This window comes from Halichoerus grypus, chromosome 6 (assembly GCF_964656455.1).
Source record: "Halichoerus grypus chromosome 6, mHalGry1.hap1.1, whole genome shotgun sequence".
NCBI lineage: Eukaryota > Metazoa > Chordata > Mammalia > Carnivora > Phocidae > Halichoerus > Halichoerus grypus.
The window spans coordinates 38,629,488-38,648,284 of record NC_135717.1 but is presented as its reverse complement, the minus strand read 5'-3'; the positions used below and the strand labels follow the sequence as shown (position 1 = coordinate 38,648,284).

The 18,797-nt window shown below is 59.3% G+C and overlaps 2 protein-coding genes across 5 annotated transcripts; both read left to right on the top strand.

The window, feature by feature from the left end:
• The first annotated feature begins 2,515 nt into the window (after positions 1-2,515).
• On the top strand, positions 2,516-7,898 carry ATP6V0C (ATPase H+ transporting V0 subunit c). The gene is made up of 3 exons (XM_036083211.1): positions 2,516-2,754; positions 6,813-6,996; positions 7,140-7,898. Exons 1-3 carry the CDS (start codon positions 2,676-2,678, stop codon positions 7,342-7,344), a joined length of 468 nt encoding a protein of 155 aa, XP_035939104.1. The 5' UTR covers positions 2,516-2,675; the 3' UTR covers positions 7,345-7,898.
• A 146-nt stretch (positions 7,899-8,044) lies between these two features.
• On the top strand, positions 8,045-18,741 carry AMDHD2 (amidohydrolase domain containing 2). 4 transcript variants are annotated; one of them, XM_036083202.2, is made up of 12 exons: positions 8,049-8,238; positions 8,522-8,658; positions 8,734-8,873; positions 14,737-15,138; positions 15,724-15,778; positions 15,946-16,158; positions 16,241-16,329; positions 16,410-16,554; positions 16,628-16,735; positions 16,917-16,985; positions 17,955-18,056; positions 18,498-18,741. In XM_036083202.2, exons 1-12 carry the CDS (start codon positions 8,156-8,158, stop codon positions 18,584-18,586), a joined length of 1,632 nt encoding a protein of 543 aa, XP_035939095.1. In that variant the 5' UTR covers positions 8,049-8,155; the 3' UTR covers positions 18,587-18,741. The 4 variants fall into 4 exon arrangements, 2 of the variants coding, with proteins under 2 accessions (XP_035939095.1, XP_035939098.1); XR_004914442.2 differs by lacking the exon at positions 18,498-18,741 and having other exon boundaries at positions 8,047-8,238; positions 16,894-16,985; XM_036083205.2 differs by lacking the exon at positions 14,737-15,138 and having other exon boundaries at positions 8,052-8,238.
• Positions 18,742-18,797: the final 56 nt, after the last annotated feature.

The window sequence follows — 18,797 nt, the reverse complement described above, 5'->3', positions numbered from 1 at the left end:
AGCATGATGGGACAAGATTGGGGGCGGGCTGGTGCTGGGGATAAATGGGAGGGGACCACCAAAGGGTCCAGCCTGTGACAGGAAGATGTTGAAGGATTCCAGGAACGGAGTGGCTGGTCAGGTGTGCCAGTTAGAAAGATCCTGTGGCTTTCTGGTGAAGAATGCATGGGGTGGGGGGGGTTAAGACTGAGCAGGCCAACCCGGTTAGAGGCTGTGAGGAGACCCCAGCCAGAGGGCAGCGCAGCGGCAGGGTGGGGGCAGAGCTAGGAGCCAGGAAGCCGCACGATCTCAGGGCTCGGTGAGTAACGAGGAGTGAGCAGTGGTGTGACTCAAGGCTTCTGCTGCGAGCAGTTGGGTGGATGGTTGTGTCTTTTGCCCAAAATGGAAATAACAGAGTGGAACAGAATGGAAGGTGGGGGTGGGGTGAGCTCAGTTTGAGACATGCTGGTTTGAGGTGTCAGCAGCCCCATCGGAGACCCAGTGTGACCTCTCACATGGCGCAGAAAACGAGAGGACAGCGAGCGAAGCTGACCTGGTCCCTGAGCCCAAGGAGGGAAATGTCTCCCGAGTCTTAGGATTTCAGTCACAGTGGGCTTGTGTGCTCTGCCCACCTCTGTGTTTTTGACTGCGCCGCTTCCTGACGGTGGGGTACCCCCCTTCCCTTGGTCTGAATTCTCCCTCTGCACACAGTCCCCCAGCCAGCACTGGCTCCCTGGCCTGCACTCCCCTGACCCTGGGTCCTCCATGCCTGCAGTGGTGAGGGGCCAGGCCTGTGGCCCGCACTTGGGCATTTGCTTGCTCAGAGGGCCATCAGGCGAGGGACAGGATGGTGTGAGATGGAGGACGTGATTGCCCCGGGTGGGGCGGGGCAGGGGGAACCCTGGGAACAGGGATGGGCAGTGAGGCTGAGGCTGCAGGGCCTGGGCCTGTCCTTGCTCCTCCTTGTGCCCCCAGGAAGAAGGAATGAGGGTGTCAGAGCTGTAGGAGGTGAGCTGGAGAGAGAGGGGAGGGTGTGGTGAAGTGGCAAAGAAGCCCACTCCACCTGGAAAACATCCCTCAGCTTAAAGAAATGGCAGTCACAGGTGACCTTGGCAAAGGCAGGGGGCTGGGAGGGAGGGCAGGTGAGGTGGAGATGCAGAGTGAAGATTTCTCTTCTCAGAAGTCAGAGTCTGGGACAAGGAAGAGGGCGGCAGAGGAAGGTGGGGGAGGCCTCTAGTGGTATGGTAGCCTCCTCCCTTTTGAAACAGGACAGACCAGGCGCCCGTGGGCTGCCAGTTCAGAAGATGGAAGACCCAGCCTGGCCAAGGGGAAGAAGACAGAAAGGAGGTTTCTTTGAAAGCTTGGGCTGAGTCCAGCAGGAGGTCTAGGCCAGGAGTGGCCACCCCACTGCCCACGTGGAAAAGGCTGCCACCCAGCACATTTAGGGAGAGGTTTAAGAGTTAAAGGGAGACCAAGGACCAGGTGACAGCCACCCAGTTCTCAAAGGCCGGGGACAAAAGGGAACCAAAGCTGGTGGGTAGAGATAAGGCAGCCAGTCGGGTTGCTGGTAACCCCCCAGGGGATTAGCAGGACAGTTTCAGCCCCTGACCAAGCTGCGTGCTGGGGTGGGAGGGAACCACTGGCTGCCGCTCCAGAAATAAATGCGGCCTTGCAGGTGCAAGCTTTGCGTGAACACAGACTAGAGGACACGGATCCCAGAACGTGCAGAAACCTGGGGAAGCATCCACAGGTCGCAACACCGACAGGGCTTCAAAACCAGTCACGCCTACACCCTGAGGGGCAGAGACAGCCCCCCCAACTGAAGTGTGGGTCCGAGGGGACAGATGCGGGGGAGGGGGCTCCTTTTCCTCAGAAGCCAGGAGAGAAGGCACCGAGACCGGGTCGGGAGATGGAGGGGTCTGTGTCTGGAGGAGACTGAGGACAGGGTCGGGGTGGGGCGACCCCGGGGGCACAGGAGGGCAGCGAGTAGAGGCCAGGACCTCACAGGTGGGTGGGGGCTTTCCTGGGGACTGGAGCAGAACAGGCCGGCGACCTGGACTTGGCATTTCGGCTCCGTCTGCTCGAACCCTCGGAGCGCTCCAGAAAATATGAAGACGTCCCAGGGAGACTTCGGTCCCGGGTCCCTGGGGAAGGCCGTGAGAAGCCCACGATCGACCCCACACGGCGAACGTAAAAGAAAGTCGCACTCGGAACCCAACACCTGCCAGCGCCGCGCAGCCGCAGAGAAGGCGGGGCACCCAGGCCCCGCCTCGTATGCTAATATAGAGGGCCACCGCCCCGCCCCCGCTCCGGAGCCGGACGGGCTCAACGCCACGGGGTGTGAGAGGCGCCCGGCCCCGCATCTGCAGAGGCCGATATGGGGCTGGACGCTTGTGTCGGGGCCGGTCGGGCGGCGGCACAGTGTGGAAGCGGTCAGAAGACCGCTAGGGCGTCCCCAAGCCGTGGCGGCCCCCGCCGACGCGAAGTGGTATGGCCCGCAGGGGCGGGGCCCGGGTCATGTGACGAGGCCGCGGCCGCCATTTTGTTCTGCGGTGCTGGTATTTAGAGCGCAGCGGCAGACGGGCCGGGTCGCCTTCGCAGCTGCCTGACTGCTCTGCTCCCGTTCGCTCGCCGTGCCCGGCCCGTCCTCGCCCCCGCCTCGGCCCGCTGAGCTCGCCCTCTCCCCACCCGCAGACATGTCCGAGGCCAAGAACGGCCCCGAGTACGCCTCCTTTTTCGCGGTCATGGGCGCCTCGGCCGCCATGGTCTTCAGCGGTGAGCGCCGCGGCAGGAGGGACCCGGGAGGCTGGGGGCGCCGGGGCGCGCGGGGCTCATGCCTGCATGTCCCCAGGGTTCGGTGTGTGACGTCACGCTGACGTAATTCCGAGCTGTTGGGGGGGTCCCGGGACTCACGTGACAGCGGGCGGGGGTCGGGGCCCCGAGGGCTGCGGAGCGCAGGGCCTGCGGGCTGGGCCGGGGTGCGGGTCCCAGGGGTCTCCCGGGGATCGATAGCCGGCAGCCCTGCCCCTGTCGGTGTAGGTGCGGGGGTGGGGCGGCGGCGCCGCTGCCATCTTAGCCCTAGGAGAGGCGGGAGGGAGGCTGGGGTGGGGGCGCGCGGTCCTGCGCCTGCTCCGCACCCCCCCAATCCTGCGGGCAGGTGTGACATCACACCTCGGAAAGCTCCCCCGACGCGGGGCCGGCCCTGTTCAGCGGAGGTGGGGGCAGGGGATGGATGAGGTCCTGGCTCTCCCCTCCGAGGTACACAGCTCTGGCCCTTATGGCCTTTGTGGCGGCCCGGCCACCCGGCGGGGGTCAAGGTCTGTACCCAGAGGCAGGTGCTTCCAGTTAGGGCCTGTCACTGTTTATCAGTAGTCCTGTGGGATGTGTGGATAGCTTGGGAAAACTGGGCTGAGGGGTTGGTCCTAAGAGCTGGCAGGAACCCAGGCATGGGATTGTGTGGAATGGGGGTGGTGGTCTGGACAGGCTAAGGGCCAAGGATGGGTGTCTGGGAGGCAGGCCAGCAACAACACTGTGTGCACACTTGCCAAGAGTCTACCTCTGGGTGAGTGAGAGGGTGGCATGAAGTGTCAGCATTGAGGGGGGAATTGGGTCTTTGTCCTTAGAAGGGAGTCTTTTAGTTCAGGCCTGAATCAATGAATGAAAGAGCGAATGACTTCCCTTTCCTGAGGCCCAAAATTGGGAGTGCTCCTCTCAGTAAAGAGAAGGGGCCTTCCAGGTTCTCGATAGCACCCTCCTTTTGCAGTTGGATCTTGATGGTCATGGGGTGTTGAATTAAGTGAAAATTGGCCTATCTGGGAGATAGGCACGTGGGCCAGGCCCAGGAATGTGGGACCCAGGAAGGTTAGTCCTAGTCCCGCTGCAACCCTGCAGACTGGTCTGACCTGGTCTCCTCTGGGCCTTCTTGGGTAGGTCCGGTTTTTGGTTTTGATGACTCCGCCCTGCCCCACCCTACCTGGTGGACTGGGGAGGCTCACTACGCAAGTACGGAGAGGGTTTGAGCTCCAAACAGTCTCTGCTGACTGTAAACACTTGTGGGGTAGGGGCCTGGGGACTGCTCTCTTGACGCCTCTGCCTGGGCCTGTCTGCCAGTCATGAGTTGCTGAGTGAGCCTTGCTCTGCCCTTCCCATCACGTGCAAATAAGGGGTCATTTGTGGTGGGAGAAGTGGTCTGGACTTCCCCTTCCCTCCTAGCCAACGCCTCCTCTTTCCACATCTTCAGGGGCTGCCTACTTTCCAGCACTTCTGAACAGGCTGCTGTGACCCGCTTCCCCCCAGCCTTTTCTGCTCTTTGCCTCCAGAATGCCTTCAGAAGTTCTACTTTGGCTGGCCACCTGTGGGTTATTTGGGGCTGTCATTTGTTCATTCAGCAAATCTTGATTGAGCTCCTACTATGTGCCAGGCACAGGGGAACATCAGTGAACAACAGGATGTTCCTGCCCCAGAATTCCTTGAGTTCTGGCTGTTATTGTTTGTTCCTGAAACCCTGAGTTTCCCCCCTAGCTCTTTTTCTGTACCCAGCTACTGGCCTGCCTCCAGTCACCAGTACATCTCTTCCTCTCCTAGAACTTAACCTGATACTTTCAGATGGAGCTTGACCCAAAAGCAGGTCTCTGGAAGTTACTGAGAACCAGTATCAGTGGTCTAGGGCTTTTTTTTGGTTGCCCCAGGCCCCTGAGGATTGGTGCTGCCTGCTCCTCAGGGCCCAGTCTCCCTTCCCGCTTCCCCTTTTTTCTGGTGACAAAAGTCCTGCCGATTCTTTCTTCATCACGTCTTCCACAGGCTGTCCGCTGCCCCTTTTCCGTAATCTCTTTGACTTCCTCCCTGCTGGCAGGCACCCTGCTGGCAGGCACCCTGCCTTTGGTGCTTTGTTCCTGGAACTGCCCCCTGATTGCACTCTTTTCTGTCCTCTGCTCGATCTGGGACCTTGTCGTGCTTGGTCTCCAGAGCTAGCATCCAGGGCCTTTGTGGACACCTGCTGCTGCGCAGGCCAGGCTGCTTTTCCCTCGTGGTCGGCCCTTTTTCATCCCTTTGTTGTTCTTGTTGCCTCCCCACCCCAGCCACACGATCTTCCTGCCACCTCCTGGAGAAGAGCCCAGCTCACTTTCCACGTCCGGCCATGTCCTACCATCTGGGATGCTGACTTCCCAGTAATCCATTTTTCACTCAGTTCCACACATCACCTGTGCTCTCCCGCTTGAGTAACGGGCCATGGCGCTGGCCCCTTGCGTGCATGTGACACCGCATGATGTGCTGCTGGGCCTGCAGTAGGAGCCCCCAAAATGCACTTCGACCAGGAGAGTTCTGGAAAAGCTTCGTGAAGACTAGCCCCGAGCCGTGGGTTGATGGTTCTGAGTGCCTAGTCGTGGTGGTGCTGGGTGCCTTTGGGACCGAGTGGCGGAGGTAGTACGGGTCCCTCTGCTCCCACCCCTACCTCTTTCCCCTTTCCTCTTTCAAGTAGCTCCCAATCTGGTGCCACATTCGTGCGTGTCTCCATTCATGCTGTCTGCAATCCTTTTTGCTCATTCACACCTCTACCCAACGTCATTTTCTCTATGGACCCCTTCCCCAGACTCCCCTACCGGCCTCCCCACTCTTCTAGAACATGTTGCTGTGCTTGGAGGTGCCATATATGTCCTCACCAGGCTTGGGGCCCTGGGAAGCTAGAGCTCCTTGGACCTCCTCACTGCTTGGTGATGAGCATAGAGTAGTCATTTTTTTGTGGCCCAAACGGGTGAATAAAACGTGCTGAAAAATGGTCGTCCTCGTCTTTTCCACCTCTGAGCCGTGTTAATCTCTGCTCATGCAGTGCAGTTGGATCCTGGAGGGCAGGAGTCGGAAGAACCCCCTGGGCCCCCTGTGGCTCTGTTCTGTACAAAAGTTACTCTAGACTTTGAGGCCAGGAGAAGGGAACTTTCAGGAAGGCTGCACCCCCTATCTAGCAAGAGGGAGGAGGAATAGCATCAGAGGAGACAGGCCACGCTAGAGTTTTCCCCCCACCCCGGTTATAAGAGGCCTTAGGGAATCTAGGCTTCTGTGAGCTCAAGGCCTCTGTGCATGCAGGGGTGCGTCTGGGAGGTCTGCCTGGGTGATGGCTCCCTGTGCCCTGTCCTCTCCTGGCTTGCCCTTTTTATGGTTATTTAGAGAGTATTCTTTCCACACTCGAGGATACACTCAGCCTGTTGACAACAGATGCTAGCCCTCCTGGAGGGCTGGGCGCAGTCGGGAGTTGGGAAAGCTCTGGCCCAAGATAGGACTTGTCGGGCCCTGTGTGCGGTGAGGCTCTTCCAGCATGTTGTCCCTGGGCGGAGCCCCAAGGCAGACAGGCTGATCCTGGCCTGACATTGGGGCTGCTGAGATGTAGTCACCTGCTGTTTTGCCAGGCCATTTCTGACCTAAACGCCCAGGACTCCAGGTGGTTAAAAAAAAAAAGGTGTCCGGAATCTTCAGCAAGGCTTGAGTGGCCCACTTGCCTGTTTCTCCATGTGACTGGGCTATTGGACCTATCACAGCTCCACTTGTAGGCTGCAGGCAGCTACACGGAGGCTCCCTGGGGGGTGGGGCCAACCTTTCTCAGCAGAGCAGGAGCCCAGATAGGCCGGGTAGCCACAAGGGCCTCTGGTGGAGAAAGGGCTACCTGGGCTCGTTGCATGCCTGGCTGGGGCTGTTGCCCCTGAGGGCCACCTGGCTGGGTGCCAGCTTCATGTCCCCTTTGTAATAACTTAGGGGTCCCTCAACTATGCTAGACCTACTCCCTGGGTCCTGGCCCCAGCTGCTGTGAGCTCACCTGGCTTCCTCCCCCCCCCCCCCCACAGCCCTGGGTGCTGCCTATGGTACAGCCAAGAGTGGCACCGGCATCGCAGCCATGTCCGTCATGCGGCCAGAACTGATCATGAAGTCCATCATCCCAGTGGTCATGGCTGGTATCATCGCCATCTATGGGCTGGTGGTGGCAGTCCTCATCGCTAATTCCCTGAATGATGGCATCAGCCTCTACAGGTGAGTGCTGGGTCCCTCCTGTCTGTCCTGCCCTGCCTGGGGTCAGGCCCCTGCACAGGGCAGGGAGGGCCGGGGAGGGGGTGTTGGGCGGGTGGCTTCCCCAGAATGTGGCTAACATTTCTCCTGTGTCCTCTCTCCCCCAGGAGTTTCCTCCAGTTGGGTGCTGGCCTGAGTGTGGGCCTGAGTGGGCTGGCGGCTGGCTTTGCCATTGGCATTGTGGGGGACGCTGGTGTGCGTGGCACTGCCCAGCAGCCCCGGCTATTCGTGGGCATGATCCTGATCCTCATCTTCGCCGAGGTGCTCGGCCTCTACGGTCTCATTGTTGCCCTCATCCTCTCCACAAAGTAGCCCCTCTCCGAGCGCACCAGCCACAGAATATGATGTAAAGACCATCCCCTCATTCCAAAATGAACAGCCTGACACACATGCACGGGGCAGCTGCCCCCCCAGTAGTTGGTCTTGTAAATGCGCAGTGTCCTAGTGCCCATCGTCTGTTACCCCGGCCTTGCCCCCGTCCGCCCCGTGCCGTGGACATCTGGGCCCACTCATTACCCATCCAGGCCCCCGACCAGTGAGGATGCAGGCCTCTGCCACCCCCACTCATCTGCCCTAGAGTGCTCTGTGTATAAGGATGAATTAGAGTTGTCATTTTCTCTTCACTGGATGTTTATTATTTATAAAGATTTGATCTGTTCATACGTCTGTGGAGCAGCCCTCCGTCTCCCAACTATATAGTATAATCTTAGGTAGTGTTGCGTTGTGGGGTTACCGTTTGCTCTGAGACTCGTTGGATGGAACCACCCTCCTCCAACCCCGCCAGCCCGGGGCCGCGGGGCCAGTGCGCTAGGCCTGCCAGGCCCCGAGCCGAGCCGTGTCCAATAAAGTTCTCGGTTGTGACTGGACGCCTGTGTGGACCGCTTGTGTGGGGCCAGGGAGGGGGCGGGCGGGCACAAGTAGGGGCCGCGGCGTCAGGGCGACCGAGGGGCGCGCCGGTCACGTGGGCGGGCGGGTCACGTGGACGTGCCGATCACGTGACACGCCTTAGTCAGCTGAGGGTCACGTGGGCCCTTCGGAGCTCCGCGGCCCGCAGTCGGCCGGGTGCGCGGGGAGCGGGGTTCGGCTGTGGGGCTCCGGGCAGTGCCCGCTCGGGTGGCTCACGATGCGCGGCGGGCAGGACGAGGTGCGGGCCCCGGTGCTCCAGTTCACCAATTGCCGCATCCTGCGAGGCCGGGCGCTGCTCAGGTGTGGGGTGCGGGGCCGGGCGCTGCTCAGAGGTGCGGCGCGGGGTGCGGCGTCGGGCGCTGCTCGGGTGCGGGGGCCGGGCGTTGCTCAGATGGGGTCCGGGGCCGGGTGGGGTGCGGGGCCGGGAGCTGCTCAGAGGTGCGGTGCGGGGTGCGGGGCCAGGCGCTGCTCGGGTGGGACCCGGGGCCGGGTGGGGTGCGGGGCCGGAAGCTGCTCGGGTGGGACGCAGCGTGCGTGCGGGATAGGCGGTCTTAGCCCCCGCCCCGCCCGGCTCTGGCCGCAGGGAGGATTTGTGGGTGCGTGAAGGCCGCATTGTGGACCCAGAGAAGCTGTTCTTTGAGGAGCGACGAGTGGCGGATGAGCAGCGGGACTGCGGGGGCTGCATCCTGGCGCCCGGCTTCATCGACGTGCAGATCAACGGTGCGGCCTACGGCTCGGGGTGGGGACCCAGAGAAGGTGCTCTGGGCACCGTGCGACCTTCCTCTCTGGCTGTAGGTGGATTTGGCGTTGACTTCTCTCAGGCCACGGAGGACGTGGGTTCGGGGGTCGCCCTGGTGGCCCGGAGGATCTTGTCGCATGGAGTCACCTCCTTCTGCCCCACCTTGGTCACCTCACCACCGGAGGTTTATCACAAGGTGAGGTCAGGCTCCCAGTCTCAAGGAGAGGGAGCTCTAGAAGCAGCAGCATTTTATTTTTCAAATCTGTGCTCCCACAGACACTTCTTAGCCCTAGTATCTGGCTTTACCTGCTGGCCTCCTCCTGTATGGGGCCGGGGCCCTGCCCCTAGGCTTTCTCATTCGGGTGTTCCCCCCACCGGCAGAGTCTCCCTGCCTCTGCACCTGTTCCATAGGCCTTCACTACTGTCGCCTCAGCGTCTTCCCCGCTACATGTCCTTTCTGCGCTGCTCTCTGGCCGCCTCCAGGCTCCAGAAACCGGTTGCTGGGACTTTGTGATTGCCACATCCTTAGCTGCTCCTCAGGCTCATCCCCCCTAACCTGTCTGTGCTCTGTGACTCCCGTGAGTGTGCTTTCCAGAAAGAAGCTCCACTGTCCGCCCAGCCGCCCCAGTCCGTCCTCCCCAGTGCGTCCTCCCGTGCTGCTCTCATCTACCCCCACACCTCCCCTTCTTCCTCCTGTTTATCTGCCCATTCCCCTGGAATAGTGTTTATTTTCCATGGGGGTTCTCTGGTTTTATTCTTTACCTCATTTTATTGTTGGGTTTTCTTCTCTCTGCGGGCACGATGTTCTTTCTTCCTGAACTGTTGTTTGGAGAGCAGGCTGTATTCCTCGTGTCTCTGGACTGTTTGATGCCTAACGAGTTTTGAAAAGCGTGGCTGTTCCGTTCCCCAAGTTGACTTTAGGAGGGTGGCAGTTAGGCTGTAATCCCTCATCTTTGTTCCAGGGTGGTGGTTTTCTCCAGCACAGGCTCTTTACTGCAATGATGGATCACATCACCCGTCGAGGAGTCCCTCCTGGGTGTGTGGACACAGAGTCCAAGCTGGGTGTTGGGGGAGGTCGGGTGTGGGCTTTGGGTTTGGTCCGGGCCCCTTAACTTCATCTGTCAGCTGGGGGACTCAAGACAGCCTTTAGTTGTTTCTGGGTCTCTGTTTTCTCAAGTCTAAACTGAGCATGACAACGCTGTCCATGTCTTGGGGTTAGGGTACTCAGCTCTGTGTGAGGTCTGTATTAACCACTTGATAAACTGCCAACTGTGGACCTCCTTTTGGGAAATTCCCCCAGGCCTCCCGTCACAGAGTCAGATGTTAAAAACTAAGCTCACTTTTTTTTTTTTTTAAAGATTTTATTTATTTATTTGACAGAGAGAGACACAGCGAGACAGCTAGAGCAGGAACACAAGCAGGGGGAGCAGGGGAGGGAGAAGCAGGCTTCCCGCCGAGCAGGGAGCCCGATGTGGGGCTCGATCCCAGGACCCCGGGATCATGACCTGAGCTGAAGGCAGACGCTTAACGACTGAGCCACCCAGGCACCCAAAACTAAGCTCACTTTGCTGCTGGAAACTACCACCTGGTTCTGTGTTTTTCCTCTGGTCATTCGTCCATGCTTTCCCCTGCTTGGAACCTAGGAACATGCCCACTTTATTGTCTCTGTGTTCTTTGTTCTCCCCCTTCCTGGGCCCCACCAGTGAGGTTTAATGACTGTTCCCTAGTCTCCCAACTGCTGTCCCTGCTCTGAGTCCTGCCATAGGGGCCTTCCTGAGGTACAGGGCTCAGCGCCTCACTCAACCCCACCCCTCCCCTTTTATCCTCAGGGTAAACACCAGCCTTCCGAGCATTCCTTCCCTACCTGCTTGAGCCTTGGTCCTCTCCCTAGGCACATTCCAGCCATTCTAGGCTGTTCTCTCTCCTGCCTCCAAGCTCTCTGCCTGGAAGGCCTTTGCCTTGTTTTGTCTGTTGACTCCTCTTTGGCTCTGCTGTGTGGCCATACACCGGCCGTGCCTCCAACAGCCCATCTGACCATCGCCACACAGATGGTGAGGTCTTTTTCTTTAGAATGGGGGTTTCCGGACACGGGGACTTCTAGCTTGTGTTGTCTTGCTGGAACGTGTCATCCACCATGAACACTTGCAGGTTGAAGGCCTTGGGCAGCAGAAAGTAGTCGTGGAGGGCGGTGAATGTGAAAATTTGATTCCGGCATCCTCTAGGAAACTACAGGATTGTTCACTGGGATATCTTCCCACGCCCATCCACCCACCTTCTTCCAGGACTGCCTCACACTGGGCGGAACTGGATTGCTTCTTTGTCAGAAGTTACCGAGATCCTTTGTCATCGTGTTCTGGTCCACTGAGACCACCTGGTCCTTTTCTGAGGTCTTCTCTAGCCTTACGCTTTGTTAGTCTTCCAGGAGGAAGATCTGATTGCATTGTTCTTGGCTTCAAGTCCATCATCTGCTTTGCCAAGATCTAGTACCTCCTCAGGTGGCAGGCAGACCTTTATCTCTGGTCCCACACGCTCTCTATCCTTTGACTTTTCCCTCTGCTTTCCTGCCTGGAACATGCCTCATTTTCTCTATCTCCATGCTGTCATTTATGCTGTTCTCCCCATTTAGCGTTCTCTAGCCTTCTTTTTTTTTAAGATTTTATTTATTTGACAGAGAGATAGAGCAGGAACACAAGGGCGGGGGGAGTGGGAGAGGGAGAAGCAGGCCTCCCGCTGAGCAGGGAGCCCGATGCGGGGCTCGATCCCGGGACCCTGGGATCATGACCTGAGCCGAAGGCAGACGCTTAACGACTGAGCCACCGAGGCGCCCCAGTGTTCTCTAGCTTTTCCTTGTAAAACTCTGTTTTTGTTTTTGTTTTTTTAAAGATTTTATTTATTTGACAGACACAGCGAGAGAGGGAACACAAGCAGGGGGAGTGAGAGGGGGAGAAGCAGGCCCCCCGCGGAGCAGGGAGCCCAATGTGGGGCTCAATCCTGGGACTCTGGGATCATGACCTGAGCCGAAGGCAGACGCTTAACGACTGAGCCACTGAGGTGCCCCAGTGTTCTCTAGCTTTTCCTTGTAAAACTCTGTTTTTTTTTTTTTAAAGATTTTATTTATTTATTTATTTGACAGAGAGATAGAGAGAGAGCACAAGTAGGCAGAGAAGCAGGCAGATGGAGAGGGAGAAGCAGGCTCCCCGCAGAGCAGGGAGCCCGATGCGGGACTCGATCCCAGGACCCTGGGATCATGACCTGAGCCGAAGGCAGCCGCTTAACCGACTGAGCCACCCAGGCGCCCAAACTCTGTTTTGTTTTGAAGTGTGAAGTAAACCCTGAGTATGTTGTTCGGACTTCGAGTTCTGAAGCTGAGACTTGGAGGTTACAGGAGTGGGAGTGGTGTATGTGAGCCCAGGTGGGGAGAACAGCCAGCAACGGGCATAGCATTGAGTGGGTCCCCTCTCCCTGTGTGTCATTCCCAGGGGAGACCCTGTGCAGAACCCCCTAGAATGTGCCACACACTGGCTTCCCTGCAAAGACAGGAGTCTAAGGATTCACCCACGGTCCCACCCACCCCTTGGGTTGAGGTATTTCCCACCCCCCTCATCTCACAAGAACCTTGTGTCTGGTGCTGAGCTCCCTCGGAAGACTTTGGAGAAAGCTTTAGGACGGAACCTGACACTCGTCACAACAGGGTCTCCTGGTGGAATGTGGGCAACAGACCTCATACTGTCCTCTGTACAGATGGGCGGGCTGAAGGCAAGGGGTCTAAAGGATGTGTCCCAGAGCCGCCCAGCCTCTGACATGCATGCCCACCCGTTTCAGGGGGAAAAATCTGTTTTAGAAAAACTCAACTGTTATCTTATCTTCTTTTTTTTCTTTTTTTTTTTTAATCTTTAGTGAACTTATATCTCTCCGTGGCTTGTTAGGAAAGCCCGCAGCCCTTTGCCCCCACAGGCTCCCATCTAGAGACAGTCCCTTGCAGCTCAGCTGATTCTTGGAGTTTGCTCTCCTATCTCTGAGTATGTGCCGGTACTCCTTTTTCATTTCTCAGTTTACGGCAGTGTATGTGTGTGTCTGCTTCCCAGCCAAGGAGCAGAGGATGCACCTGTCCTCCCCACATAGCCGCCTGCAGTCTTGGGGAGGTTAGTCGGCAGGACTGAGTGAAGGGGACTCCGCGTGGTCCCATTTTCTTACTTGGCTGCTGTGTTTTTCTTGGAATTCCTGCTCTTTGCTCCATTCCCTTATCTCGTGACTCAACTCCGGGCTTCCTGCCAGTGGCTCACTCTTCTTTTGGGACATCTGGATGCGCCAGGCGCTCCATCAGCGTAACCTTCCTGTGGTATCCTCTGGCACCCATTTCCCAGCACTGGCTGCTGGCCTCCTTGGGCCGAGCTGTCCTGGCAGCTCCCTTCCCCTCACCTGGGGGCGTCCCCTGGCGTCTTTCTGCTGGGCCTCTGTCCTCCATCCTGGGTCTTCCTCTTTGCTGGTTTACGCTTTCACTTTGGAGCACATTCACTGGCTTCTGCTAGAGAAAGGGGTCACGGGAGGTGCAGTTTTAAGATCTTGAAGGAATGAGAATGTGTTTACACATGCTCTCTTTCTTTTTAGATTTATTTATTTAACTTAATTTATTTCTTTGACAGAGACACAGCGAGAGAGGGAACACAAGCAGGGGGAGTGGGAGAGGGAGAATCAGGCTTCCCGCCGAGCAGGGAGCCCGATGTGGGACTCGATCCCAGGACCCTGGGATCATGACCTGAGCCGAAGGCAGACGCTTAACGACTGAGCCACCCCGGAGCCCCAAGATTTATTTATTTTAGAGAGCAAGTGAGGGAGAGGGAGAGGGAAAGAACCCCAAGCAGACTCCCCGCTGAGCGTGGAGCCCGACATGGGGCTCCATCTCACGATCTCAAGACCATGACCTGGGCCGAAATCAAGAGTCAGACGCTTAACCGACTGAGCCACCCAGATACCCCTGTTTTTGCTCTCTTTATTGAGTTTCAGTTCTTTTTTTTTTTTTTAAAGATTTTTTTTTATTCATTCGAGACACAGAGAGCACATGAGCAGGGGGAGAAGCAGAGGGAGGGGGAGAAGCAGACTCGCTGCTGAGCAGGGAGCCCGATTCGGGGCTTGATCCCAGGATCCTGGGATCATGACCTGAGCTGAAGGCAGACGCTTAACCATCTGAGCCACCCAGGCGCCCCTTGGGTTCCAGTTGTATGTTAGAAGTGACTTTGCTCTAGAATTTTAAAGGCATCGCTGTGTTGTCTTTTAACTGCCAGGGTTGCTGCTGAGAAGTCAGAAGCCACCCGACCTCTGATACTTTGTGCGTGACTGATTTCTTCCCTCTGGAGGCTTGTGGAACCTTCCTTTTGGCCCTGGGTTCTGAAACCTGAGGGGGACATGGGTGGGGCCTGGGGGGAGGTCATCTGTAGTGCTGGTCCGCAGCACGGCCTAGCTGTCTCAAGTCTGGTTTTTGGTGTTTGTCTTGAATAACTTCTTCGTGATTTTCTACCGTGTTTCTCTGTAGTCTCCTTCTGGGAGCCATCATTCCGCTGCTGGGCCTCCTGGATGGATTCTCTAATTCTTCCTCTGATTCTGCTTTTTTGCTGTTTCCTCCGTTGTTACCCTGCGGTTCTTCTCTTGGGTTTTTTGCTTCACCGCTCACGTAGCTTTAACTTGGAAGAGCTTGCTTTCTTTCTCAGAATGTTTCCTGCTGATGCTCCATTCTCGTCTCATGGGTGCAAGACCTCTCCTTACGTGTCCTCCTGTGCCCACCGGCCCTGCCCCGTCTGTCCCGTGTGTCCTTGGAGGCTTCCCCGAGCTGCTGCTGAGCTTTGGTTATCGGCTCTGTTTGAGATAGGCACCAGCAGGCTGCTGGGAGCCCCAAGCCTGTGGAGGCTTCCTGGGGGCACCCGTAGTCGAGGTCCATGCTCAGCGAGAACAGGCCTCACTGGCTTCATGCTGAGCGTGTCAAGAGCATAAACTTCCACTTAATTGCTGGGTGTGTGCGCCTCGACCCACCTCTCTCCTGGAGACCTCCTGGTTTACTTCTCCAGGTGCTTGCCGGGCCCATGTGGGGACGCTGCTGCTCTTCAGTGACATGTCGGTTGTGGTCCCCCTACTTCTCAAGCCACCAGGCATGGCCAAGGCCTGCAGCGCGGCGTCTGTGTGCTGGCCGTGTCCCCCACGTGCGCCTGCCCGCGTCTGCCCAGCGTCGCTCCTCAGCCTCCCCGGACGGTTCTGCTCTTCTCCCGTCTTGCGCGTCACATGAGGTTTCAGCCGCCTCCGAATCCCTTTATGCTGTCTGGGGCGGGGGAGCTCTGCAGGCTGGCGTGTTCGTCCAGCAGCTCAGCCCATGGACTCTGCTGTCCTGCGGGGCTCCCCGTCCACTCCCTTCTCCACGTTCCTTCCTGAGGGAGGTATGGGCTGGGACGCCTGCCTGCCTGTCTGCTTCCGAGGTGGGTCACGTGAGCGCCTGTTACGCACAAGTGACCTTCCCGATGGTGTTGAGCTCGGGCACGGCGTGGCCATGCCGTTGATGCCCGAGCCCCCAGCCCCGTCTGCACCGAGCTCTCTGGCCACTGAGCCCCTGCTTCTGCACTCACTCTGCCTGGAGTGCACGCCCTCCTCCTGCCTCTGGCCTTGCTTCTGGTACTGCAGCCCAAGAGGCCGGGCTGGTCAGCCTCTCCGGGTCCAGACCCTCTGAGCATGCCACCCACTGTGTCCCAGCTGCTGCCTGGACTGGGGCCACTTGGACGGGCCAGGGCAGCGGGGTTGCCTTCTGTCCATGTGCCTGCCCTCTGCGCAGGAGCTCTTTCCTCCTGTGCTGGTCCTTGCAGGCAGCTGGCCGTGCATCCCCCACGGCTCCTCCACATCCTCATGGTTCCCAGTGCTGTGCTTTCCCTGACCACGTTTGGGGGCCTTTGACTCCCTTCTAGTACCTGAGGGAAGGCTATCGGCGGCTGATCTCTGACGTTGGCTGGGCTGTGACCTCTGGGCACTGGGCCGTAGGGGGCAGGGCTTTAACAGCTGGTTCCCCCCAGGTCCTTCCTCAGATCCCTGTGAAGAGTGGTGGTCCCCATGGGGCAGGGGTCCTCGGTGAGTGGCTGACCCCTCTCCCTGCCCCCACCCTGGGAGGCTCCTTGGGGACCTGTTGGCAGCCCCTCCCCCTCCAACTGGGGAGGGAGGTCGGGCAGGTGACAGGGGCCAGGGTGGGGGCTGCAGGGCAGGAGGCGTGCTGGAGCCATCCACTCCCCTCCTCCCAGGGGTGCACCTGGAGGGCCCATTTATCAGCCGGGAGAAGCGAGGTGCACACCCCGAAGCCCACCTGCGCTCCTTTGAGGCCAACGCCTTCCACGATGTGCTGGCCACCTACGGGCCCCTGGACAACGTCCGCATTGTGACGCTGGCCCCCGAGCTGGGCCGGAGCCGAGAGGTGATACGGGCACTGGCGGCCCGTGGCATCTGTGTGTCCCTAGGTGAGGGGGGCTGCCCCCAGGGTTGGGCCCTCATGGGGGTACTGGGCTGGGTGCGTAGTTTGATTCCAGGTCCCCCATGCAGGACACTCGGTGGCCGACCTGCAGGCCGCGGAGGAAGCTGTGCAGTGTGGGGCCACCTTCATCACCCACCTCTTCAATGCCATGCTGCCTGTGAGTAACCCCCCCAAGTCCCGCGGGCGGGTGCAAGGGCTCCTGCCATCGCTCAGCTGCCCCCTCCTAACCCTGCCCAGTTCCACCACCGTGACCCAGGGATCGTGGGGCTCCTGACCAGTGACCGGCTGCCACCAGGCCGCCACATCTTCTACGGGATGATCGCTGATGGCACGCACACCAACCCTGCTGCCCTGCGCATTGCCCACCGGGCCCATCCCCACGGTGAGTGGCGGGGCAGGCCAGGGGCAGCGGGGACGCCACCGCGGGGTAGGTCTAAGGTCCCTTCCTCCCACAGGGCTGGTGTTGGTCACCGACGCCGTTCCTGCCTTAGGCTTGGGCAACGGCCGTCACACACTGGGGCAGCAGGAGGTGGAGGTAGATGGGCTGACAGCCTATGTGGCAGGTGAGCGATCCTCTCGTCCCCGCCAACTGCCCCCACAAGAACAGCCCCTTGGCCTCTTGTGGGATGCAGGAATCTGGGTGTTCCCCACCAGCCTGCTGTCCCCCCCCCAGCCCACTGCCCACCCCCCACCACGTGCCTGGTGGCCTCTGGTCCCCCAGAGCCTGCCCTCTCTGCTCTGAAGGCACCAAGACGCTGAGTGGCAGCATAGCCCCGATGGACGTGTGTGTCCGGCACTTTCTGCAGGCCACAGGTCAGTGCGGCTGGCGTGGGGGGTGTGTGCGCACATGTGTGTGTGCATGTGCACAGAGGGTAGAGGCTATGTCTGGGAGAGGTGGGAGGGAAGCACCGAGAGTCTCGTACCCACATCCTTCATCTGGCGGAGTTCCCAGGGGACAAGCACCAGGAATGTGGCTGAGGTCCCCCCGCAGGGAGCTCCTGGCAGACTGGGACCCGGGGTGATGGAAGTGAAGCCATGGCACCCGCGAGGGGAATGGACCACACCTTACCCGCAGCAAGGGCCTTGGTCTTGGACCCTGTGGGCTCGCAGGACTTCACGGGTCCAGAGCTAGGGAGATGAGGTGGGGGTCAGAGCTATGCTCCAGGCTTCTTAAGGGGCTGGGCCTGTTGTTGGTGAGGTGGGAAGGTGTGTCTGGCAGAGGCTGTGGTTGGCCAGGCCCTATGGGATTCTTCGTAGTGCCCTGGGGCTGGGGTGTCACCTGGAGGTATCGGGGCTCAGCGTGCTGTTTAGAGCAGCAGGGAGACAAGCCAGGAGGCGGGAAATGGCTTTGGCCTGGCAGCTGGGGGGGTGATGTGGGGAACAGAAAGAATGGGGTTTAGTTGTGTGATCTCTCGAGGGGTAGCAGGGATAGAAAGGCAAGACCAGGTGGCTTTATCAATGGCTCAGGCTACTGCTTCTTTGTGGGGTTGCTCTACCTGGGACCCTGAAGGAGGAGGGGCCTGCAGGCCTTTGGGTCCAGAGTGTCCGTGAGGACGGGAGGCCTGCCGGTCTGGGATGGGTGAGAGAGCAGGAAAAGGGTCCCCAGTAATGTCCTCAGACTGGGGGTAGGGGGGAGGTGGAGCCTTGTCTCCCTGCTGCAGAGGCCTGGGATGTCTCCCCTCTCTAGTTCCTAGGCCTTGGAGCTTGGGGCTGTGGGGTGGGGGAGGGGCTGCTGGCCGAGCTGGGATGGGGGATGGTTACCCAGTTATGTCCCCTGAGCAGGCTGCAGTGTGGAGTTGGCCCTGGAGGCTGCGTCCCTGCACCCCGCTCAGCTGCTGGGACTGGAGAAGCGCAAGGGCACCCTGGACTTCGGGGCCGATGCAGGTCAGGGCCTGATGTGGGCACCCAGGCCACTGAAGACTTGGGAGCTCCGGGGGACTTGGGACAGTGCCAGGGCAGGTGGAATCTTCCCTATGCCCAGGTGGCCTTGCCCACCACCAGCCTCAGCCCGGGCCCGTTTTCCGATCAGGCCCGGCTTTCTGGTGTATGAAACAAGGCCGGCTGAGGAGCTGCCGGGGCCTTTGTCCTTTGTACCCTACTGCCAGGAATACTGGCTCCAGGACTTTGGCCAGCCTGCGATGGGTTGGGGTGCCCTGCCCAAATCATGTTGCAGGCTTCAGTTTCCCCACCAGCTCCTGGGCAGGGGTGGGGAGGGGAACAGAGCTTCTCTTAGGGGTGATGAAGCTCCTGGAAGCTGGCTGGGGGTTGGGGTGGTGGTGGGCCCACCCACCCCTGCCGCCACCTCACCACCCGCCTCTGACCCAGACTTCGTGGTGCTCGATGACTCTCTCCACGTGCGGGCCACCTACATCTCGGGCGAGTTGGTGTGGCAGGCGGAGGAGGCCAGGCAGTGACCAAGGACCACAGCCGGAAAGGATGCCCAGCCTTAGCTGGACGCGGTCAGGGCTGAGCCGTGGAGGAGCTGGTCTCCAGGGAGCGAGTGGGCGCCCTGCCCCAGGTGGAGGCCTCCGCTCAGGAGGCAGCTGGATAAACATGCGCCCAGCAGGGACTTGTCTGGTCTCCGAGTGTTGCTTCAAAGCAGGGCGCCGTCACCTTGGTGGCTGT